The 25,658-nt window shown below is 40.6% G+C and overlaps 3 protein-coding genes across 3 annotated transcripts in view; 2 read left to right on the top strand and 1 right to left on the bottom strand.

Annotated features, from left to right (window-relative positions):
- si:dkey-28e7.3 (trafficking kinesin-binding protein 1) overlaps positions 1 to 15,709 on the top strand; it is a gene marked incomplete at its 5' end in the record, with an annotated part of 24,459 nt that extends 8,750 nt beyond the window's left edge. Inside the window, 13 exons of the mRNA XM_035660306.1 lie at positions 5,308 to 5,384; positions 5,637 to 5,753; positions 5,863 to 5,957; positions 7,005 to 7,113; positions 7,323 to 7,401; positions 7,489 to 7,619; positions 7,800 to 7,874; positions 8,358 to 8,569; positions 11,019 to 11,237; positions 11,396 to 11,727; positions 12,049 to 12,237; positions 12,480 to 12,582; positions 13,985 to 15,709. Coding sequence (XP_035516199.1) covers positions 5,308 to 5,384; positions 5,637 to 5,753; positions 5,863 to 5,957; positions 7,005 to 7,113; positions 7,323 to 7,401; positions 7,489 to 7,619; positions 7,800 to 7,874; positions 8,358 to 8,569; positions 11,019 to 11,237; positions 11,396 to 11,727; positions 12,049 to 12,237; positions 12,480 to 12,582; positions 13,985 to 14,384 — 2,138 coding nt within the window. The remainder of the gene's footprint in view (positions 1 to 5,307; positions 5,385 to 5,636; positions 5,754 to 5,862; positions 5,958 to 7,004; positions 7,114 to 7,322; positions 7,402 to 7,488; positions 7,620 to 7,799; positions 7,875 to 8,357; positions 8,570 to 11,018; positions 11,238 to 11,395; positions 11,728 to 12,048; positions 12,238 to 12,479; positions 12,583 to 13,984) is intronic.
- A 100-nt stretch (positions 15,710 to 15,809) lies between these two features.
- Positions 15,810 to 16,380, bottom strand: LOC118327096 (gastrin/cholecystokinin-like peptide). The gene is made up of 2 exons (XM_035660310.1): positions 16,125 to 16,380; positions 15,810 to 15,965 (listed from the first exon to the last, which is right to left on the bottom strand). The coding sequence occupies exons 1-2, from the start codon at positions 16,378 to 16,380 to the stop codon at positions 15,889 to 15,891; spliced, it is 333 nt and encodes a 110-aa protein (XP_035516203.1). The 3' UTR covers positions 15,810 to 15,888.
- A 3,123-nt stretch (positions 16,381 to 19,503) lies between these two features.
- On the top strand, positions 19,504 to 24,848 carry LOC118327093 (keratin, type I cytoskeletal 19-like). Its single transcript, XM_035660307.1, has 9 exons — positions 19,504 to 19,913; positions 21,060 to 21,188; positions 21,762 to 21,844; positions 22,049 to 22,205; positions 22,394 to 22,555; positions 22,677 to 22,802; positions 23,669 to 23,910; positions 24,015 to 24,049; positions 24,145 to 24,848. Exons 1-9 carry the CDS (start codon positions 19,590 to 19,592, stop codon positions 24,249 to 24,251), a joined length of 1,365 nt encoding a protein of 454 aa, XP_035516200.1. The 5' UTR covers positions 19,504 to 19,589; the 3' UTR covers positions 24,252 to 24,848.
- Positions 24,849 to 25,658: the final 810 nt, after the last annotated feature.

The following is a 25,658-nucleotide window of genomic DNA, read 5'->3' as shown; positions in this document are numbered from 1 at the left end:
GTTTTAAATAGATTAGTGGGGCAGTGTGTTGGGGGGTGCCGTTCATCGACCAAGTAGACAAATAAAATATGTGCGCTGTGCTGCAGTGGGACGCAAGGCAGGTCCGGAGACACCTGGCAGAGCGGGGAGGGGGGAGCGGCCCTTTGCGTCCATTAGCCGCTCATTGAGGGTTCCATTTGAACCCGTAATAGTACGGCATGGACGCTCATCGGCCCGCATGTTCAACTGGAGTGGCAGGTTGTTATTGTTTTTGTGATAGTCCTAGAGTGGAATTATCGCAGAAGCTCGATATCCGCAGAAGGCAGTGCCTCTACGCCACAATCTCTGCCCCCAGGCCAATCCGTGCCCAAAATCAAGGGGTGCATCAGGCGGGAACTAAGCGCAGCCTTAACAGTATGCTTTTTACCCTTGTATCTAATTTCCACCGGCACAACCGGGTATCTGTGAACATCCCCATGCACACACCTAATATCCACCCCAGGCCCCAGGTCGAACCAGGTTCGGATGAATTATAGACTGCATACAGACTGAATCCACCATTGCCTGATGTATACCCTATTGAATCCTTACCGGAACGCTGTATGTCCCTCCTGAACTGGGAGAGGGTGTTGGTGGGCCAGCAACCTGGATCACCTGACTGACCTCACTCCTGCCCCAACGCCTGAGGAACCCTCTGTGGGTCAAGAGCAGCACCCGTAGCGGCTGGACCCTGAGATGGAGAGAAAACAGAGGGTAGGTTAGCATGAGGCAGAGGGAGAGGCTGGGCAAACGTATCCTGACAAGGGGTAAGCGGGGCTGTGGGTCTCCTGCGGGGCGCCGGTACTGGTCGGGTGGGTGCAGAGGGCCGCCTCNNTCCTCGGCGAGGGTGATGGCGGCCTCCAAATCTGCCGGTCGGTGGCACTCCATGGTCCTGGTCGGGAGCCCCTCCACGAACTGTTCTAGCACCACCTGCTCCAGCATCTGTCTCTCACCAGCGGATTCCCCCGGCTGCAGCCACCTGGAGGCAGCGTCCTTCAGCTGCTGTGCGTAGACAAAAGGACAGTCGGACGGTCCCAGGGCGGCGGACTGGTGGTGATCCTTGGGGCAAAAACCCATCCGATCCAGGATGGCTCTCTTGAACCACACCCACCTCCACATGTTCTTTATTATTAGGAGGAAAAAAAGATAGCATCTAGCTACGACCTACCTACTGGTGGGACAGAGAGGCTGCGGACTGGTTATAGTGTGACAGACAGGCTGTTTAACCAAGAGCACCTTTGTGGTGCCCCCCGTTATGTTTCTGAGAATAACACCCTCAGAGACACCGGAGGGGGTTCTTTGCCTCCAAGGAGATATTCTTTATTCAGAAGCAGACGACCTCAGAGGTTATTATCTTGTTTATACCACAACCACTCTGTATGATAAACATGATATACAGACATACCTTCTCGGGTTTTGCAAAAAAATAAATCCAACACTTTGTTGTTGATATGTAATCAGTAGTTACTAAAAACTTTATAGGACAAAGAGTAAATGAAAGAGATAAAGGAGACAATGTACAAAACTAAGAGAGTTGTGAACAAAGTGAGTGTCATGCTTTAAGATGTTCACTGATTTAACTTTTCTGAGATGTGGGATGCTGCTACAGTCAGGGAGCAACAGTAGCAACTGCCATTCCAGCCTTTAAATAAACTAAAATGAGATGTATACAGTGGAAATGTGTTAAAGAACCCTCCACTGCAGTCTGCAGTAAAGGCTAGCCCTGGATATATCACAGACATGTAATGCCTCCCCTGGAGATTCTCACAACCCATTGGTACACATGTCACTGAGCTGAACTGTGACCCATGTGGAAGTCGACTGCCAGGGTGAGGAAAGGACGTTTGGACAAAGACAGGGGGAAAAATCAAACCTCTTCAACTAATTGTGCTACCTTCACCAGCTCCTGCTCGCACAGCGGGTTCCCTCCTGTGCCCCTCTTGACTGATGTGCTGAGAATTAGGTTCTGTCACTTAAAGACTCACCAGGGCAACACCCTGTAGACTTTATACCGGGCCAAGACAGGGGGCCGCCCCTGTGGTATTTGGAGAACGACAATGAGGTCACTTTCAGTTTCTGCCTGCTACGCATGACTGCTGTTGCAGTGGACACTGACAAATTAGTACTTTGAAGTACAGAAATAGTATTGTCTATTTTACTAGAGGATGGGAAACAGAAGTGTTATGCATAACAAAACTACTGCAGCAACATAACTATTTACTGTTCAAAACAAATAAAAGAATATAATATCACTTGGAATGCTTAATATAATGAATGTAAGAAGCTAATGTTTATTTTAAAAATGCAAGACTTTCATAAATTAATGTGAGTAAAATTTAAAGCTTTTCTCACATTGGAAAACTGTGTGGATAACAATGTGCCTTTTAGCAAATTTAACTATAGTAAGAAATAGTACAACACTTGACAATAGAGGGAATTGTGAGAAGAAGAACACTTTGATGCCCTACGGGAAATGGAGGGATTGGGTGCTCATTGGACCAAAAAAGTCATGTGGACAGAGCGAAGATGAAGAACTCACTTAAATATTAAGTGACAATGGAAACAAACACCAATCCTGAACTCACAAGATAAACAAAAGCATGGATAATTTGTTCAACCTATGTTTAAATTTTGCTGACCAGGAACTCTTGTAGTCATGCAAGCAATGACTGTTGTCTGTCAGAAGCAAAACCTCTTAGGGAAGAGGTTCGGTCAATAATGTTAGACACAGGAGACTGAGTGTTTGCATCCTAGCTCCTAACTGTCAACCAGTGTTTTTGACCGGGACCACAATATTTTCCCTAACCTCAAATAAGTGCTTTTAGTTCCAAATTGAACCTGAACCATAGAGGATTGGACTGATTAAAATTATCTCTAAATTCCTGTTATATAATGTATTTCAGCCCTTGCAGCAAAATTAATTAAACAACAGGGGAAAAAACTCATTAATTATTAGGGGGACAATAAATCAGCAGACCACTGCATATGATCTAAGTATTTTTTTAGGCTTTTATTGCCTTTATGATAGTGACAGCTGGAGAGAGACAGGAAAGGGGGGAAGAGAGAGAGGGGAAGACACGCAGCAAAGGGCTGCAGGTCGGATTCAAACCCTGGGCCGCTGCAGCAAGGACTCAGCCTTGGTGCATGGGTCGCCAGCTCTACCCACTGAGCTAACCGGGCGCCCAAAGTAACTTTTTTAAGTGAACTTTTTTCTAAATGTGACAACATTTAAATGACTCGTACTGGATTGGGTGAATAATTTGTACACAGTATCTGAAACCTGCTGACAGTCGATTGATTGTCGATCGTTATCTGATCAACCTTTGTTAATTTATGGAATGTATTTTGTTAATTACCCAGTTAGACCTTTTGTGCTTAAGAAGACTTATAAGTGTAAGTTCCTTATAGAGCTTTAAAGGACCTCTCATCCATGCTGGCTTTAAAATTAAGATATAAAATTAAAGAGTTTATTACTTACCATCTCATTTGGCTTTTCAGATCCGAAGATTTTTTTTTTTTAATAAATTTAATAAATTAGAATGACGTAAGATTCAGTGTTTAAGTTAATTGGCCCTACTGCCACGCCTACCATTGAGCCCTTAAATTAGATTAAAAGTTTCCAACATCATCAGTTTTGTGATCTTTGTGACCCAAAATCAATTCTGCTGGAGTGACTGTGACACATGATGCCTATACTGTTTGCTGCGAATGTGTCTGGCAAAAATAAATTAAAATACTTGAACTATCACACTTACAAATTTTTTGCTCTGTGTTACTCTTTAATCTACTTAGTGAGGATAGAAAAATCACCCCACAGTGAGACATAGACATGATTTAATGTTATATAATTCATGAGCAGCTACAGTATACTTTACTATGCAGTAGTTCAGCCCAAGGTTAGGTTCTTTCCATTAGGCTGATTAGACACTGATACAGCTATCCAATCACTGTTTTTTCAGGCCAAATTCTAGAACCTCAATCTAATTACTTTGCTGTATGGCAACCTCCCATCTCTTTAGTCCAGCTAAGCTTTGTACCAAAGTAAGATTACACAACAGATTTTGGTTTAGAGGTATGCAGCATCATTCAGAATCGCATGCTAGCTCCGTCAAGTTTTGTACATCCTTTTAACAGATCCTGCTCCAAAAAGCATAAAACCTACAATTGCAGGTAGTATTAAAAATATAATAACATAAAATAAATAGAATACAATTAAAATGCAGTATTGGACTTAATAGTTATTGTTAATACTTTTGGCTTGTTTTGTTACTACAGTTCATTAATGGAACCACGTCAATATTAAATCCATCAGAACTGAGAAGATCACTCATTGACCTTCAACACCTTATTGACTTTGAAGTGGACATAAACAAACCATTCTCCAGGATGTAAACAAAGTTGCAGGTCAATAGCCAGTCACAATGATCCCTCCATGCTTTACCTGCCCTGCCGGCATGAACACCTTGTCAGTTCATCCCTGGCAGTCTCTCCCATTGAGCTATATTGGTGTTCAGGAGAACGAGGTCTTTATTGGCGTCTTATCTGGGCTAAAAAGGATCAAGCTAAGAGGATCAGTATCTGGCTGACCACTTGGAGATGTTGTGGTGTGTAGCTGTGGAAACTTAAAGGAGAAACAAGATCTACTTGAGGCACTCATTCATACATAGACTACTGTGTGTTGTTACAGGTTAACACAATAATTATGTGACAAGGGCATGTTTAGAAGGGCAGCCTCTCTTTCTTCACTTATATGATTCAATAATCTATGAATAATCCATTTTCCGTCAGAGCAGCACAACAAAAAACCATAAACTTTTAATAGATAATTAAAGGGAAAGAGACTTGACAGCACTGGACACATGATGGGATTGCCAAGTTAATTTTTGCACTAACTGCTCAGAAATATAATATTGTCTTAATAAATAAAGTAAAAGTTAATCAATATGTAAAATATAATATATATATATTCTATAAAAAAATATAGAATAAAAGATATCAAACTTTATTCTCTCTCTCATAAGTGAAAACTGTGCTCTTCTAGTCAATTTCTGTTGTAGCAATGCTGGCTTCTTAAGTAGCATGTTGAAAGATAGACATGGGAGGAAGAGGTCAGTCAAAATCAAAACAGCAGCCCCTATTGGCTAATTGTTATTGCTCACAAGCCCATTATAATCGCATCACAAATAGTCAGCAAGTCTGTGTTCTTACAGGATCTTTTGTATGCATTCTACAGCTCTGTCTCCTGTCTCTTCCTCCATTCATTAAATCCCTCCCTCCCTCCTCCCGCAGTGCTGTGCTCAGACAGAGTGGGCCAGGTCACCAAGACATATCATGACATCAAGGCAGTCACCCACCTGCTGGAGGAGGTAAGAGAGAGACACAGCAGGTTAACGGGATTATAGGGGATTAAATTTATATGCCTCACTGACCATCGCTGTTTGTCACCCTATTCAGCACGCTTGTTTCTGGCTGTGCTGTTGTTAAAAAAAATGTGCAATGTGATTTCCTTGCTAAAACTGGGTTTTTGTATCTGCTAAATTTAGACAATAAATAAATAAATAAATACTATTATGCATTTTTCATTAGATTAAATGCAGTATTTACATTTCACTTTGCAGAAAGAGCGGGATCTCGAGTTAGCAGCGCGGATCGGTCAGTCCCTCCTGAAGCAGAACCAAGAACTGACGGCACGCAATGAAATGCTGGATGAACAGCTTGAAATAGCAAAGGAAGAGGTATAAACAAACCTATAGTACACACTAGTACAGTCACACTGATCACACATGATTATATATATAATACAGTCTGCTGAGCTCAAATGATATTAGGTTACTGTTTTTCTAGATTGCTCAACTTCGTCATGAGCTCACGATGCGAGATGACCTCCTTCAGTTCTACGCCAGCACTGAGGAGATCGAGAACGCTGAAGCGCGCTCACCGTGAGTTTACACACACACACACACACACACACAGTACATAGAGGTGGAAATATTTTGCTACTTGAAAACATATAGTATTTAGTTTAACATTTAGGAGGATCGTTTGGCAAAAATGTAATATTATATTAATAGGTATGTTTTCATTAGTTTATAATCACCTAAAAATATGTTTTTGTTACTTTTATAATGAGCGGTTGTTATCTACAGAGGGAACAGGTCCTCTTCCATGGTAGCCGCCATGTATCTACACTAGCCCAGAAGCCAAACACTGACTCTAGATCCAGATAAGGCCTTTTGCTAGTTTAAATTAGATAAAGTCTCCTACACACTTCTCATCACATTCTCATTCCCACATCATCAAATACAGACGCAAGCAGTGTTAAGTTGTTTGCAGTCTGCAACTTCACAGATAGATGTAAATCCTTTACACTAGTCCATTAAAGCAAAGTGTAGGTTTGTGACTTAGTCCAAAATAAATAAGAATGAGTGTAATTCATGGTACTCACTGACTGAACAATTACCACACTGAAACAGAAAATACACCTCATTTTCTTTTCAAAACGTATAGAGCAACCTCTTGCCTTTCAAAAAACTCATAACATGTTGTTGTGTGAGGAATAGAATAGACAGAAACCAATTATTTGTGCTGTACCATAACACAAAATGAATTAACAACAGCCTCCCTGCTATAGTTATTCAGTGGTATAAAAGAGATCCCTTAATGTTAATAATCCTCAGTGCACTGAGTTTGTGTGTAAGTAAACATACGTCACAGCCTCTCCATTGATCCTCTCTAAGTTTCTGGCTAAGCTTTCAGCTAAACTCTTTCCCATCAGCAGTTAATGATGATCCCTATTCATTACTGTTCTCTTTTAATTTCTTTTCATTGCAGCAGCTTATTTATTTCATTCATTCATTACCACTTAGTTACAAAATAACTGGCTAAATAAACACATTTGTTTTTGCTTAGATTCGTTCTGCAAGTTTTCTAAGTGAGAAAAACAGAAAGATGTCTAAAGCAGACAACTGTTTCTTTTCTTGTTGCAGCATAAAAAGGAACGAATCATGCAGTTCTCTCAGCAACTTCGTCCACTATGACTTCCTGCAGCAGAAACTGAAGGGTTTAGAGGACGAGAACCGCAAACTGAGATTAGAGGTATGCGTCACTGCAAAGTTCTCACACAGAGTGAATTGAAATGAAAGTTTCTCAAAAATGTAAAAACAAGTAAAGACATTCAGCATTGTTTTATGGTCATTTCTGTTTAAAGTTTAGTTTTCCGTCTTATTATACATTGTATAAATGTAAATACAAGCTAAACACACTTCTAACTATAAATAAGTCATTAATGTACGTTATTTCTGCAGGCCAACGAGCTCACAACCGAGACCACCAACTACGAGGAGCAAGAACAGGAGCTGATGATGGTGTGTGTGGAAGAACTCTGTAAGTGTTGACAGTTTTGTTTGAGTATATAAAAATAAAGCAGAGACGAGGAGTGACAGGAGTATTTACGAGACTTGTGTGTTTCAGCCACTGTCAATAAGCAGGTGGTCGACTTGTCAGAGGAGCTAGCGAGGAAAGTAGAGGACTCTCTCCGACAGCAGGAGGAGATCAGCTCACTGCTCGCTCAGATTGTTGACCTGCAGGCCCGTTGCAAAGGGGTGAGCGAAACACAAACACACACACATATTCACTCACCAGGCAAGGTGCCCTCAAGGTGCTTACATAAAACAGTTGCTGACTTTTTAAAGAGTTATGTAACAGGTCACATTGAATGCTGTCAAATGGATTTATGTCACATCACAATAAAACTTTCCTAACTTTCCTCTCTGTCCCTCTAGCTCACCCATGAGAATGAGGAGCTGAACCAAAACCTGAGTGCCTCCCGAGAGAGCCAGCTAAAACTTAAATCAGAGGCAAGACACTCACTTTGACCAAATATACACTTGAAGTTGGAACAGAATCCTTTCAAATTCTTACCTGAGCTCAGTTTTATTTTTCTTTCCAAATGGCTGCAATCAGAATGTTGACAACTAAAACAAACCTTTGTGCTTTCAAGTCTGCAAACATGCACAGGAGTCATATGTAAACATTTGCAAAGCTAACCTTCTTTTACTGAATGTTATAGTGGGACCAAACCATAATGTTTAGAAACAAACTAGTTACTGAACACTATTATCATGTTGAGAAATACATTTATAAATAAAATTATATCTAAACAGACTAATTCAGACTTCTGAGAGCCTCCACATGCTTACCCAGAAACACCTTCTCTGTGTCCCCTACAGTCCTGTGTATCTTCTTAGAAGCATACCTGATACCCAGCTTCTACATTGTGAATGGCACAATGTATTCTTCTTGTACTACCGTTTGACACATATGTCTCCCCCTGTCTGCAGCTCAAGGACCTGCAGGACAAGTACTCAGAGTGTGAGGACATGCTCCGTGAGGCCCGAGAGGATATCAAAAACTTGCGGAATAAGAGCTTACCCAACAGCACGGTGCAGCGGTACACTGCACTGGCCTCTGTCCTCCCCATGGACTCACTGGCGGCCGAGATTGAGGGCACCTTCCGCAAAGGCCTGGACACCCCAGCTCCCTCAGAGTACAGGTGAGTCTGTGATTGTGTGTGTGTATGTAGTAGTAGTAGGTATTACATAAATCCAAGTTGAATGACTGATGTTTTCAAAGATCGATGTGTTCTCATACTTTTATGCAGTGAACGTATGATGTTTACAGGCAATATAAGTATTCAATGAATTTTAAGGAATAAATTAAGAAATATAAATCACACTAAGAAAAGAAGAAAACAGTGCTTGTAGCTATATATCAGCAAAATGCATTGAGTGACATACATTCATAATCTTGTTTTCATTTAATATATTTTTAGTCCAGTGGTGAGTAAATTTACTCAAATACTGTACAATTTTGAGGTACTTGTATTTCCAATTTATTTATATTGATTTTTATAATGTGTTTGATGGGATGAGAACAGTACTTCATAAAGTAATGTAATTATACTTCTTGAGGCCGCTGTGCTCAAAACTAAGATGAAGGACAGGAACAGTGGGCCAAGGATCTTCTTTTTTCAGTCATGCTCCTGTAAAAAAAGAAGACAACAAACTACAGTATATCTGAACTGGGCGGATCATTTATTTGATAATAAAGTTGTTCGAAAACAAAGCAAAATGAGTGTAAATGAAAATGAACTGACATACCTTGTTTCTGTCATCCTGTTGAGCTTGACCCCCAAGGTCTTACATTTATTTTCCGCTGTCTCTGGGGACGTACATCTTTCTGCCTCATTCAGATTTTTGTCTCCTTTGCAAAAGCCATCGTTTGTCTCTTCACACTCTCTAAGTCTCAAGCTTTCCTGCTCTGCCGTCTTAACAGCTTCAAGCCTTTCATTCTCTTCCTTTCCCTTCCACATTGTAGCGCGCTTCAAAGCTTTGTTCAACCAGTTGATCTCATGTTTAGCGCGGATGTATTTCGTCCCAAGTGTCTTCTGTATATTTATGTTTTCTTGCATGAGTTTACTCTTCTCCTTTACCCAACTCATCTCCATGAACGTGAATTCCTTAACCTGCTTCCTCAGATTTGTGTTTGAGGAGACCAGCCTCTGGTTGGTCTTCTGAACTGATTGAAGGACTTGTCTAAGTGCAATCACTTTGGCTTCTGCAGCTGGACTGCATGCACGTGGCTTGCGATGTTTGCCAGCATAATCAGGCTTCTTTCTCTTAAGACAGAAATGAGTACTGTTAGGCTAAATTCACAATCACACACAAACAGCCTTTTACACTTACCTTGAAGGAAAACTGTAGCTATAAAGAGGTATTTCTCATTTAAGACAACAAAATCTAGCTAGTCCATCACAGGGAATCAGACTCATTCAGCCATACGCTACAGTGTAAAGTGTCTGAGTTAAAGAGCTGGAAGTAATTGTAGTGCAAGTTTGATGATTAATTCATTTTATCGAGCAATTTTTCACTAGTGGTCAACTATTTGAAAATTGGCGTGTGCACAGTTTTCCCCGCTGAGCTTATTTGTTTGTGTATGAAATATTTGTTGTATTATCATGTATTAGTACCATTATCATGGAACAGTAAGAGATTGGTTTGTTTTGATCAGTTTTGCCAACAGATCACCTGTAGGTCCTCTAAATTTCATAATTTGTTCCTATAGATTCAAAAAGAGGGGCTTTTTTTTTAAGCATGACAACAATTTAAAATTTGTATATAATTGTTGCAAACAGTCTGTCACTTTGGTCATTCATTTACTTTTAATTTGTTGGAGAATAAAATGATGTTTTCGTAGGTACATAACAGTTCTTTGTAGTAACGTTATATTAAAAAAATATGTTTTCATGCAAATAATTAAAAATAACAAGAAACAGGAAAAGAGTCTTTTATGATTCAATATAAAGAGAAACCCTGTTCACATAAATTCATAAAGTTCAGACAATTTAAAGGACTACTAGAAAAAGTGAATTAATATTAGAGATTGATCTTGGTCAGATGAGAAAAATCTTACCTTGTTTCTTCTCTTGGTTTGGTGCTTCATGTCGACTGAATAAAGATACTGAGGCTAGCTGAATGTAACGCTTTGAGTCAAAGTGTGTGTTGTTCTTTATGTTTGTATTTTCCTGTTGAGGAATAGTTCATTGTAGAATTCAGAAAGTTCTTTTGTCTCTGCTCAGTAAAATCATTGTAGCATGGTCAATCAGGATTTAGCAACATTTGAATGAAAATATGTTGACAGTTTTGGAGTGTTCATGTTGCCAGGCAACTGTCAATCAAATCTGATCAAACCACACCCAAAGAGTCCTGATGAAGCAGATAGTTTTGATTGTTAGGTAACACCGAAGGAGTGGGTGGGTATGTGAACTTGAACCATTATGCCCATTAATTTAGAGGGAACAGATCTGAATGGACACCCCTGCATAGGACAACAACAAGCATCCCTCTTCCATTACAAACTTTTTTCAGGTCTGCAGCTGAGATGAATGATGTATTTTCTGTGCAATCTTCTTATGGCCCCTAATGCCTTGTTTCTCCTGGCAGGAACCACCCGTGGCGTGTGTTTGAAACCGTGAAGGTGATTAACAAGGCTGTGAGGCTGCGGTCTCGATGCCACTCTCCGGGGCTGCCTGGCTCCAGCCCTGTGTCCACTCGCTCCAGTTGTACCAGCACCCCCCGAACCAGCTACTATGGTTCAGATAATGCCAGCTTTACTCTGGAGGACAAGCCCAGCTCCAATAATGCTCAGAAAGAAGACAACAGGTATGTTTGCACATACTTTCAGTATTATATCAAATGTAAAATCGTCATCATTTTATAAACGCATTTGGTATTTTCAAAAACCTTCTTGACTAGAATCTAAAATGACTTTCTTTGGGTAATTTCTTTCTTTAAATCATTGTTACATCTATTCCCCATAGTGGGCCAAAACGTCTGGGCCAGCCAGGCACACCGGGAGGCCAGGACCTCGAAGCCGCCTTGCGCAGCCTGTCAGCCCGCCAGCAGAACCACTCCTCTGAGCGGCCTTTCTTCGATGTGGAACGTGAGCGTAAACTCCATGCCTTGGCAGCAAACTGCGAGGAGGGTGAGGGCTCAAGTGGCTTCCTCACACCGAATGACAGCCTGGCCTCGAGCCCACCAGCATCGACGGGCACCAACTACTCCAATGGCAGCTCACGGCACTCCTGTGGCTCCTCGGGAGGATCCAGATCCTACCTGCCCGACCGCCTGCAGATCGTCAAACCTCTGGAAGGTAAAAGCATCACCTTGACACACAATGCATTTTAGTAAAAAACTGATTGTAAAAGTTTGTTTACAAAAAATACTTTAAAACTGTTGCTCAGATTTTTTTGTAATATCATGGCTGTATTTGTTTTGTGACAGACACTCACAGGATGAGTACAGTGTGACTCTTAAAGTTTTTGAACTTTCCCATCAAAACCAAGACGTTATAAATTGTACTTATTTTACAGTATAGTACAGTACAGTATTGTACTTATACTTACAGTATAAATAACGTCTAAGTTCATCGTATCAGAACTTGCGTCAGCTGAAGTTACTCTGTCATTGTCAGGCTCGGTGACTCTGCACCAGTGGCAGCAGTTGGCCAAACCAAACCTGGGAGGCATCCTGCATCCACGTCCAGGCGTCCTGACTAAAGACTTCAGGGAGCTCGAGGTCGACATACAGCACGTCTACAGTCTGAACGACCTGGAGGAGGATGAACCCGACCTGTCGCACCTCTCTGGAGCACACGGCATGGGTAGGACACTTGTAAACACACTGTACTCATGCTACACACTTTCCACTAGCTTTGTCATTCGCTCTCTAAAATCCATGTTTCCTGCTTTCTCCCCTTTTTATTCAAGTTTGTATTGTTTTGTGTCCCTTTTAATTGTTTAGTATTACTTTAGTTTCCAGCGTCATTGGCTATTGTAGTTTCTTATTCAGTGTAATTCTCCTCATGTAGTTTAACTTGCCTTTTCTCCCTCCATGACCTCGCAGTCTCTCCATCCGGTCCCAACCTCCCTCAGACCTCTCCCACACATACCATTACCACCTGCCAAGTCCTCCAACCCTCCCTCCTCATCCCTTCCTCCTCCACTAGGTAAGAATATACATACTGTAAACATACAATGTACTGTACCAGTGCCGTTGTGTGTTTTTTTGAGCGTGTTTTGATGTATTTGTGTATTTTTCACAGGATATTAAAGTTAAATATGAGCTTGAACTTGATTTTGTGTTGTTTTGATGGACCTGAGTTACCGTAAAACTCTGAACAAGGAACTGCTGAAATTTTGTTCATGAATCCACTTCATTATTATGTTCATTAATCCACTTTTGTTTTTGCAGTGTCACTTTTATTCAATAAGTGTGGATCTTCCAGATTTCCTCTCTTTCACGCTGCTTTTTCTCCCCCTCAACTTCTGCTCTTTACGCCCACAGTGGCAGAAAACGTCTGTCGAGGCTCTTTCTCCAACTCTAAAAGGAGAAAAGGCAAAGTAAGAGTTGATTGTTGCGGGCTTGCCATGAATGCTGGATTTCATCATTAATGACGGAGGCACAGTGCCATGTTTGTTTGACTAAATAACATCAAGGTCAAAGGTGGGGTCAACGATTCTAACCCAATACAAATTTAGCAAATATCTCCTCATCGTCCACAAGCTTTCTGCTCTGTGTGTGCGCTGAAAGAAAATCCAGTGTTTGTACTCAGCTCTGGCTCTGTAAATGAGTAACAAAGTGGATCAGACCGAGCCACAGAATACTTCCTTGTTATTTCAGCCAGGATTTGTTTGTAACGTTAAATGTCTTGCCCGCAGACAGCTTACTTTCTAGTTTGGCAAGATATGCTGCTGTTGTGATGTTAGTAGCAGGAGAGTTGTGAGTACTATACAACAATAGAAACAACTAACACTCTCTAGTTTTTACATTTGTGTGCGTGCATGTAGTTCGTTTGATGACGGTTTATATTATAATCTTTCTCCAGAATCAACTACTCCACCTTAAATAACTTTAAGCCTTTTCTGCCTAAACCTTGGTTTAACGTCAGAGACTGAGATGTTAAACATTTGCTGTGATCCAACTGAAATGCTCACAGCTACTTCAAAGGAAAATCATGCACTGTGCTTCTGTAATATACACACCCATCTCCTCCTGCTAACACTTAATGCTGCTAAGCTCTTACATGTGCTCTAACTTGTTTTCATTCCCCACGTACTCTTGGCTTGTTACACTGTTTTTATTGTCTCTTGACTTTTCTAGGTTTTCATCTCAACAAACCATGTCCTGTTTTATAACAGCTGTCACACTAACATGTTTATCCATGTTACAGCATCAATAGAGACACTAACAACAAGTGAACTAACGGAAACTGTTTAAATTGTCTTTTTTTTTTTTTTAACAATTTGGGTATGAACTTGCATGTTTGTGCAGCAAGAAACTGTTTAGTTATCTTCTATCGGCTGTGTTTTATTTTTGTTTTTAATTGTTTTGTTTTTTTTCATTGACAGCCTTCACTCTTTCGGCCTGCCATCTTGTCGGAACTGTGAGCTCGTGAGCACTTCATCGCCATCCCACCAGCAGTACTTCGGCCTGGGAAGCCGGACCACCACCACCACTACAAACGTAACCACTTCATCACTTGGACTCCTGCAGCTGCTGCAAGAGCGCGGTATCTCAGCCTCTCCTTATCCTCACCACACCTTAAATTACAACCTGAGTACAAAACCTTCACGCATCACAGCAAAAGACAAAGGTGGAGGCTCATCATCGGACAAAGCGGGGCGAGGGAATACTTTCAGTTTGAACTTGGTGGAAAAGCTTCAGCGTCTGGGGTTGCACAGAGTGGCGGCCTGGGGGATGACGGGCCGCAATGAAGCGGCGAGAGAGAAGCAGTCGCACATGCTCTGAAAGTCTGATGAGGGCCGGTCACCACTTAACTCCTTTCTCATTCACCATAGTGACTTTGCATCCAGCCATGTGATTCCCACTGTGCAGTTCAGGGCACCACAGCTCTGGGGTCCTGAAAACAAAAGCCACAGAATGTGCTAGAGCCATACTTTAAGTTGTCTGTAGTGTACAGTAATATTCTTTTCTATGAGTTTGTGTATAGTAGTTGTGTGTGTGTTGTGTGCGTGACATCTTCATCTCAGGACAATCACCTGTTCAACAGTCTGTCTGACTGCAGAAAGAGCTTCTTTTTACACAAAAAAGAAACATCATGAAGAAAAAAATATTTTTATACTGTGTTTTGTGATTGTCATTTTACACATTTTCCCTGCCATCGGTTTTACAAAAACCTCATCACCTGTCCTTTTTTTTGTTTCCAAAGTAGAATATCACTTACATTGTGTGTATATAACAAAGTTGTCATTTGGAAAAGTTAAAAAAAGACTAAGTGCAGTAAATTATTGTTAGTTGAAACCACAAACCAAACCACTGCTGTCACACTGGAGAACCTTGTAATGCACTAAAATACACTCTGGTCTTCCTGCTTATTAGCTGCTACATTGAGAAAAGCATGTTGTATATAAGATTGTCAAATATACTGAATGAAACACTGAAATTGATCAAGAAGTATTGCAATGATATCTGCTCCAAACAGGGACAGAAGATACAATGACTGAGCTATAAAATGTTGATAATGTTGACATCCTCTAGCTGTCTGCCCTACAGTTCATCACCTGCTTTCACATAGCACACGGTGTTATGGCTGCATGCTGTACAGCACCACCTGTCAGCTGCCTCTGACCGCGTGGACTTTATTCTGAGCCAAACCTTTCACCAAAAACAAATCAGGTGCATCAAAGACAGTAAAGCAATGTGTATATTTACTGTACTGCGTTGACTGAATATCTTGCTTGTACAAATCTGCTGTATTTCACATCATCAGGACTTTTGAAATTGCTGGGACATAAATGAAATCCAAACTGTTCAAAGTGAATTCTCCTGTGGCGTTAAGGGTAATTTAAAGACTAGTAGTAGAGTGTTTAAACAGAACGTTTCTTTGAAATCTTTCTGAACAATCAGCTGTAGCAAAAAGGCATAGGATACTGTGGATTAAAAAGGGAAGAAATCATGAACACAGGTTGTAATAATTTGTGTTTTGACTTAAACAAACCAAACCACTGTTTCTCTGCACTACTGTTTGTTCTGTGTTAGCATCACAGCTCTGTATTATGTCAGTGTGTGTATACATTACCACCTGTGAATAAAACTTTGCATTTCCATCAGTACAGTTTAGTATGTCCCTCTTACTGCCTTGATGAAAGAACACACGTGACTCTTGTGATAATTCTGCAAATAAGTGTTTATTTATAAAGTTGCAGGGAAATTAAAACATTGACTTTGTATAAAATCGGAACAAAAAGCAGTTAAGTCTGCCCTCTCAGTTTGCTGTTGGCATTGTTGTGTCTCACTCTGCGTCCCGCCGTCCAAAGTCCACCCAGCCCTGGTAGTCCCGGTCTGACATGCACTCGGAGTTCATCATCTCTGTGAACAAACCATTCCTACATGAACCACACACAAGGCTTCAGTGAACATATTCAAGCATCCTCGTGGAACACTTCCTCCCTCATTCTTTTATCTAATTGACTCAAGCAAAACAAAACAATTAAAGAAGAACTTTCACACCCCAAGCTAAAAGCATACCTGAAATTGCTTGCATTATTTGTTTGGTCACAATCTCGCGTTCATCCTCCGATAGGTGTGCCCGTCTCTCCAACCGTGCTGCTGAGTGAGCCCGAGGCGCCGGCTCCTGTCTGCCAGCCAAGTCTGTCATTTTCTCCCTCTTGGCTAGAAGCTGCTGCAGCACATTAGTCTCTTTAGCCTCTACAGGTGAGGATGCTGCAGTGGATACTAGCAGCGCAACCAACAGTGCAAACCCCATAATAACTTTCCCTGACATGTCTGTGAACAAGAAGAAAAAAAAGTTACAACTTACTCAAAATAATTCTATTGACAGCTGAATGAAAGAAGTCATCTGATACCTGTATGATGATGAAATGCGTGCACAACAAAATCCAGCAGGTCTGATGCTCGTGGTGCACACTGAACAGACTCTTTTATACCACAAGTTTGGTGTGAGCAATATGGCCTAAAATCAAAGACAAATAACAGTGTTCACTGATTGATTGGTAGACAGATGCACTGGGAGGATGTGCGTAGAGGAAACGATAGACTGATACATCTACAAACCCATTATTATACTTTTCACTTACCTGGAAAGGCCTTTTTTGCACAGCAATAACAATAAAACGAGTCAATGTGTTTAGATAAGAAATTCAATATTCCTTTAGAGACCAGCACAGAGGATCTGGTGTAACTATGTAGCCACTGGCTGGAAAACTTCACCGCTTTGAACACTGGCTTCCTTGAATCAGATATATCCCCTCTAAGCAGTTACTATTACAGTTCACACATATTGGAACAAGACACAGACACAATAGTTATTTTTCCATCTGTGCCTTAACAGTTTTTCACTTTATATTTTAAAAATATAATATTAAATTTAAATTATATTTTTAAACGGTGGATCATAATCAGGAAAAAAAAGCCCAGTGTGTCTAATTTAATGATTGGTTGGAGGTGATTATTGCCTTCATGTCATGGTGTGGCTCGGACTTTCCAGATGACGTACACTCTACCCTTTCAGTAAAAATACTACACAGTGTGGTCGACATTAACACTGTTTGCATACTGTATAGATTTGGGGCCAGTTACCGTGTGTCAATTTTCCACTGACAATGTGTGATGTATGTAGAAAAGCAGAAACAACATAAATGCAGCCTGAAAATATTATAAAGCATCATCTTTTCGCTGGATGTACTCTATGTGCCACATTAATACAACATGAAGTGCTATGAGGGGAAGTGACAGCAGGACAATGGAAAGCAGAGAATCCACATATACGTTCACCAACAGACAATACCTCAGGGTGTTCTGACTAATGAGTAAATCTTACAAGCCTTACCACAAATTAAACCAGAGGTATGATCTTATTGGAATGTTACTTGTTGGCTTCCACCATTAATTCTCATATGCCTCATGAAGACAATCACATGTCATAAGATTTGACATTAATGCTTTCACTAGACTAGAGCGACAGACACACCCATCAGTGAAATCTGATAAAGTGTCAGACTCCACATAGCTGCGACAGACAGCTTGTTCCTTAGCCTGTCGCTGAGATCAGATTCAAACTTTATCAGTAGATGCTCATCTCAGCTTTTTGTTTGTTTTCACAGATGTTCAGTTGTCAACTAAAAGATTTTTTTTTTATTTTAAGCTGCAGGACTTGTAAGGCAAGTGAAAGGTTACAATGAGTCTTTTACTTTTAGTATGAATAAAGTCGTGGTTGTCTAGTGGTGTCAGTAAAACAACAATTTCTTCAATATTAGTGCAGCTGCTTACATCTCTGGTCTAACTTTAATTTTTTTGTTCCGGATCATGTCCGAAAAAGTACACAATAACAGCAACATAAAAAAAAATAAAAGTTATGTTTGATATTTTATTAATAAAGCTTCACATTAAAACAAAAATAACCCTACGTATCTGCAACGGAGTGCTTTTTAAACTAATGGTCTTTAATATGGACGTGAGTAGGAGCTGCTGCCACAAACCAGTGGCGTGCAAAGTGTTATCTGTCACTTTCCCTTATGGGTGCGGCCCACAATGGATTGAGATGGCTTTTAGATTCTTGTGTCAATCACTTGAGGATATTTTAATCTGACCACATGTTAGATAAGCTTCCAATGAAAAGGAGTGCCAGTGTTGTGTATGTGTGTGTGTGTGTGTGTGTGTGTGTGTGTTGAGGTGGGGTGGGGGTCAGGCATTAAGTTCTTAGTTGTGTTTGTAGACATAGTTCCTAAATGATCTCTTATGTCATTAAGTGTTTTGCCCACTCCCTTTGCTTCGCTGGAAAATAACTATCTTTAGTCGTTCAAAAGAAAACATTGAGAACCAGTCTTGGTTTCCCAGGCCATCCTTTCAGAGGTTTCTTCGACATATATGTGTTATAAAACCCTTTGGCTCTAGCTGAGCAGCAGCCACTGTGGACACAAGTAACAATTAAAGGTCCAGCATGTAACATTTAGGATGATCTATCTGTGTTTCTGCAGCAGCCCAGAATGGATAAACCAAACACAGGCTCTAGAAAGGGCCTTTTGGGTGTGGTGAGGGGAATTCAGTTGGTTGCAAGCCGCAGTGATAAATAAAAACAATTATATGACACCTTCACTTTCTTTTCTCAAAGCGAGAAACATTACACGTCACATTCATCTGTTCACACGCATTCATACACCGATGGCACGGCATCAGAGGGTGCTGAATCTTATTCAAGGACACTTCCACATGCAGCCTGGAGGAGCAGGGTCGACCCGCCAACATGATTAGTTAACTCTACCTCCTGAACCACAGCTACCCAGAGGCCACTAAATCCTACACAATGGTCCTTAAATGATAATTGTAAATGTTCAAATAATAGCTACATAAAAATAGTCATAAAGTCAGATAACTCAGTAATGTCAGTGACACAGAAACATAGGCTATATATAATTTTTACATTTGCTAACATATATAAGAGACATATATCAGGCCGAATGTAGTAAATTTAGTAAGGTTTCATTTTATTTCTTATAAATCAAACTTTTAATTTATAAGAGCAAGATTGTGTTATATCTTTGATCAAAAGAGACATAGTGTTGCTTTAAATGAATGATCTCAAATACTAGAGGCAATACACTGTGCAGTTAGAAATACCTGAGCTGATGTTCAACCAGATAAGTGTCATTTTAATCCGTTACAGGATAAGTATGACTGACTCTGGAGAAGAAAAAAAAACAATTATCTTTATGGATTCATATCAATTAGGCAGCAATCAAGCTGTCAGACTAGATATTCAACCTGTCTTTCATAGATCAGCACTAGCTACTGTACACACCTAAAAACATTAGGCTATCTGCATACCACACATTGTGGCACGGGGCCAGACAGTGTCTCCCTCTCCCAGAGTCTCTATAAAATGCCCAGTTGTCTCCGGCAGCAGTACTCCTCGGAGACTCTCCAACTCTGCTCATCACCTGCAGGTCAGCTCCAGCTCCAGCTCCAGCTCTCACCATGTCTGTCCAACTCAGCCGCCAAAACAGCAGCTTCAGCTCCCGCAGCATCAGCAGCTCACGCAGCATCTCCAGCGCCAGCGCCATGGGCATGAGCGGAGGGTTGCAGCTGGTGGGCTCCGGCCAGACCCGCATCTCCAGCGGGCCCTTCCAGACCCGCGCGCCCAGCGTGTACGGGGGCGCGGGAGGATTCGGGACGCGCATCTCTCAGAGCCAGTCGTTCTCTGCCGGGTCACTGACCCCGTACGGCGATATTGGAGTGATCAGCAACGAGAAGGGGACCATGCAGAACCTCAACGACCGCCTGGCCACCTACCTGGAGAAGGTAAGCCATGATGAATATGATGATGGTCAAACTGCTGCACAAACCTCTGAAAAACTCATCTTATTCTCATCTTCATCCGCTTATCTGGCCACATCGGCCAACTGTGACTGGGGGATCCCGAGGGGTACCCAGGCCAGTGTTGAGACATAATCTCTCCACCTGGTCCTCAGTCTGCCCCGTGGCCTCCTTCAAGTCTGAAAAACTGATATTCTTAAACTAAATGAAATGAGTGGTAAGACATTTTATTGGGCAGTCCCTCCTCATAAAACCCGATGAATGCACATTATAGGATCTCTCTAACACACGCATTCATACCTTGCATGCACACAGGGACGCACAGGTTTAAAAATATATAAAAAAAGAGTCAGGTGCCCATATGAACACAAAACAGGTGTTCACACTGGTCGTTAAAAGATCCCTTTCTAATGCACTCTCAATGTAAGTGATCCACAGTTCTGTGTAAAAATATATTTGAGTTTATCGGAAGTTGAAACCTCATATTACCTTCAGATAAGCTTTTGAATACATTTAAACACAGAATTGGGACTGTGGATTTTGTCTCTATAATTAGTATAAATGATTGTTGCATCTTGACTTTAAAATGCTTCTTACACATGAACACAGTGATATTACGTAATGCATCAGGCCTAATACTATGTAGCCTATAACAATACACTTGAGAGCTCTCTGCTGCACAAAGAGTATTTTTACTGTTGATACTTATACATATACACATATTTTCTTTGTTGTTATTCTCACATAACTTTAACATAAGTAAAAGATTTGAAAACTTCCTCCATCACAGACAAAGAAGCAGATCAGAGAGGATGCAGTCAGTAGACTTTATTAAAGGAAGGTAAAATAGACGTAATGTATGTGTGTGTTCTATAACAAATCAAAACAATCATAACAAATGAACATGTGAATAAACCCACCAGGAAAATAGATAATATAGACTATGTTAAGGAGATGCTCCTTAACATAGCAGCTAACGTAACGTGTATAATACTGTAACAGTTTGATTCTTAAAAATTTTTCCACATGCCAGCCAGGAGTTATGAGCCAGAACTAAAGTGCTTTATAAATGTCATATCTCTCCTTTGTCTCCTGTCATTGTGTGATGTCATCCTCTGGTTGTGTGTGCAGGTGCGCTCCCTGGAGGCAGCCAACAGGAAGCTGGAGCTGCAGATCAGAGAGTTTTTTGAGAAGAGAGCTCCTACTGTTTCCAGAGACTTCGCCGTCTACTTCGCCACCATCAGTGACCTCCAAGCTCAGGTACTGCTCACATTTTACAATACAATAAACAAGACAGCATCTTTTTGGTGTGCAAACAAAGATGCAACCAACTATTTTACAGTGGTTAAAACTGCATCTTTGTTTGTCATTTCAAATATTTCAGATTTTTACACTGTGACTAATTTATTGTTTGAGACATATACACACAGTGTTTAATGTGCATATGTAACAGGGCAACTGTGATGATGATCAACAGGGGCATAAGAGCACATTTTTAACCCAGTACTCCCAAACAGGTTAATTTGGCCATGTGCAGATTTAATGCTATACGGATAAATTCACAATCCATCAAAAAATAACAAAACTAAAGAACTAAGAGATCACTCATAAAATAGCTATGGATTCCCTCAGTGCTGTATAAACTGTGGGTTTGAACTAAAACTGAATCATTATATTGGCTTTCAATTGAAACTCACTGCAGAAATTGAGTTTTTGAAATATATCCTGTCATATTTTACTGTATAAAAATAAGTACACATGTACTGATGAGTCTGTCCAATAAAACAAGCAAACGTGAATACATAGTGACAATGTTTTTTTTCTCACCTTTAGATCCTCATGAAACGTTCAGAGAATCAAAGAGTCATCCTGCAGATTGACAATGCTCAGCTGGCTGCAGAGGACTTTAAAATTAAGTAGGTTTACATTGCTCTGTTGCTTCATGCTGAAATCCACACGCACACTCCAGTCATTTTGGTAAAAATAATGGTTCATTTTATGACTGGAGTGACATTTATACCTGTTGGACAAGTACACAGACTGTAGATATAGTCGAATGGTCACATTTTTCCTTTCACTGATTCAATTTATTTACAACTACACCTGGCCTCCCTCTGTAGATATGAGACGGAGCTGAACATGCGTACGAATGTGGAGGCTGATGTGTTTCGTCTCCGAGGGGTCCGGGACAGCATGACTCTCACCATTGCTGACCTGGAGGCGCAGATAGAAGGTCTGAAAGATGAACTGGTGTACATGAAGAAGAACCACGAGGAGGTGAGAACTCCAGAGGAATTTCTCTGCTGTCATTTTAAAAACACAATTTGTAATAAAAAAGGTTTTGAAGACATTGAATGATTGAAAAGCAGGATGGCTCAGTGTCATATATAGTATATATACTGTCAAAGGGCGCCACCTGTTGGAGGTGGCAGGAGATCAAAATGTATCCCTTTGTCATGTTGCAGGAGTTGCATCTGCTGAGGGTCCAGCAGACTGGCACAGTTAATGTAGAGGTGGACAGCGCAGAGTCTGTTGATCTGATAAAGGTGCTGGAGGAAATGAGGCAACAGTATGAGGCTGTGGTAGACAAGAACAAGCTGGAGCTCGAGAAATGGTTTAAATCTAAGGTGAGATGGGAGAACAACGTGCCTGAAAATGTAAAGACCACAGAGAGTATGAACTATAATGTCAATATTTACAAATGGCAATCTCATGGAATTTATTGTGTGTGTGTGTTTGTGTGAAAAGGTGGAAATTCTCCAGACGCAAATCCTTACATGTTCAACTGAAGTGAAGACGTATTACACAGAGCTCTCGGAGCTGAAGAGGACTTACCAGAGTTTGGAGATAAGTCGCCAAAGCGTCCACACAGAGGTAGGCCATAGATGAAACGACAGGAAGCACTCTTTCACTGTGTACAGTTGGCTTATTACACTTCGATTAAAGTGTAGATGCACATTTTTTTCAAGTGTGTAAGCTGTAATTATTCCTCCTTATCAAGGGCCATTGCAATATTCTTTCCTACTGCACTTCTAGTACACTTCAGTCCTTACTGCGGCAGCCTGTATTCTCTCTCTCTCTCTCTTTCTCTCTCTCTCTCTCTCCCAACTTTCCTGTGTTTAGCTGTACTATCTAATAAAGGCAATACAAACCCAAAAAAGTGAAAAAAAACATTGTGGTGAGCTGCTTTAGTGGGATCAAATTATTTAAAGCAGTTTTCAAAGTCTGAGACTGTGGGCCTCCCCTCAATCAAAGCTGGGAGAAAGTTATCACAATGGCAACTACTTTCTGTTTCATCACGATGATCGCGAGATAAACAGAAGAAAATTCAGCGTTCATGATTCAAAACAACCTACGAGGAATGTGCACTTGCAAGTATTTGATAGGGCTGGATGACGTCACCTTATGTTGCAGCAAAAGTTACATAAGATGGGAATTTTGAACTAAAATGAATGTAACTTTTAAAGATACAGACACTTGACAAACTAGATCATATTAAATTCTGATAAAATTTGGAATGTATTTTTCCACATTTTTGTCCCCCATCCCCCACTCAACTGAAAGCACATTATGTTTTAATGACCAGTATGAACAGGAGGACTAATCACACCAAGCGAAAATGGTTTTAACAATTATTTTAAGCAACTGTAACTATAATTTCCCGTCAGGCAGATAGGGACAATTCCTTTTTTCCAATCACACACACAGCTTTCCTGATATTATACCCATCCGTCCTGCAGATTCAGTGCCTACAGCAGAATGTGGAAGAAGTCAAGAGTCGATACAGCGCCCAGCTCAGCCAGCTGCAGATTAACATCAACTCACTGGAGTTAGAGCTGCAGCAGCTGAGAGTCTCCATCGAGCAGCAGCAAGCCGAGTACAACATGCTGCTGGACATCAAGATGAGGCTGGAACTGGAGATTGCAGAGTACAGGAGGCTGCTGGATGGAGAGCTGCGTGAGAGGGGATATGAACAAACAAAGTGAGGAATTAAAGTATTTCATTTCTTCCTTTGATGTTTTAGAGTGAAAGTAGTTGGCCAACAGCTGAAGCAATAAAATATGTTTTAAAATGATCTCTCCGTAGGGCTGTGATCATCAGCAAGGTTGTGGAAGTAGAAGGTAAGATTCCCAATCATTCACTACAACAACTTTAAATTAAGCTCCTTCCTTGCTGTAATCACATGATGCATTATGTTTGTTCTCCACCTCTGCAGAGCATAAACCTCACATCGAGAGGAGGGTGAAGACCATCGTGGAGGAGATTGTTGATGGAAAGGTGGTGTCCTCCAGTGTTGACACCCAAGTGCAGGACATTCAGTAACACCTGCTGCCAATAAATGTACCGTTTTACATTGATTTGGCCTCTAAATTGACCTGTATCATTCCTACTTAAAGCTGCAGTAGTTAACTCTAATAGAAATAACTTTCTGTCATATTTGCTGAAACTTTCACCATATCCTGACAGCAGTATACAAGACAGATTCCTCTGGCCCCTCTCAATGCTCCTAATGGCATTTGCAAGAATCTCCCAGGCCTGAACAAAAACAACCAACAGAGCCAAAAAACATACTTTATTGTTGAGTCTTATTCCCAGGTTGTCAAATACTGAAGCTGGGAAATAAGACTCAACAATCAACTATGTTGTTTTTATCTGCCACATGTACCACTGTCTGGCTATTGTGACAGTTTCAGCAAATATGAATGTGTTACCTACTGCAGATTTAATGATTAGCTATTAACTTTAACCAGATACCTGACAAAACACTTTAATTTTTGCTTTTTAGGGGAAACTTTGGCATTGTCTGTCTTTTCTTTTGATTGAAATTATATAGAAAGGTTGCAGCATGTGATGATCTTCCCTCACTCTGATAAGTAGGAGACCAAAATATGATTAAAAGCCAGAAAGCAAAGATGAAAATGTGTATTCTAATTCTTCTATTCTAATCACAAATGTGCATTACAATTTAGAAAGGTGGATTATAATTTGTACATAGATTTTTTCATTGGTAAAATACAATCATAGCATGACTTTGACGTCAAAGACATCACATTTCGGGCATACAAATAACACAGGAAATGTAAAAGGGTGAAGATTCAAGTAGTTTTAGGTCATACAAAGAGATTGAAACCTGTGCAGATACTCTGGCAAAAATAATTAGAATACAGTAAAATAAAGCATTTTCTGACATTGGTTGCAGGTACCATGTGGTACTTAGACTGTAATTCTACTCATGACCACCAGGTGTCACACTATCTCTTTCTCTAAAAGTCATCTCTCAGCACGGTTTCAGTGGATTGGGTGACCTTATTTAGCTTAAGTGGAAACAGATTGTTGCTGGGCAAGATACATTTAGAAACATGATTTTTTTTACTTACTGACAATGGACAATAGACAATAATGGTGTGCAAGTAGCACACAATGATACATTAGTGATACTGAATATGTTTTTCACAGACACATGCAAGCAAGAAAAAGCTTTTTTTTAACCAGTTGTTTTAAAGTATAGACTTTGTTCAGTGAGGTTTACACTCACCCTTGAGTCACCATTGGTTTCATTTGGGTGGAGGTGAATCAAGTGGGAACTTGAGATCTCTATCAAAACATCAGTGATTCACCTGCAATCAGTTAATCCATTGGTCAAAATGACTCAACATTTAAGACTCCCCTCCTTTCTCTGCTTTTGTCCTGCATCCGGCTGCACCTTAACACATTATTGCTGTTCATCAT

This window comes from Morone saxatilis, unplaced genomic scaffold (genome assembly GCF_004916995.1).
Source record: "Morone saxatilis isolate NCDOM2014 unplaced genomic scaffold, NCSU_SB_2.0 Contig17, whole genome shotgun sequence".
NCBI classification, from domain to species: Eukaryota; Metazoa; Chordata; class Actinopteri; family Moronidae; genus Morone; species Morone saxatilis.
This window is presented reverse-complemented; position numbering and strand designations above follow the sequence as displayed.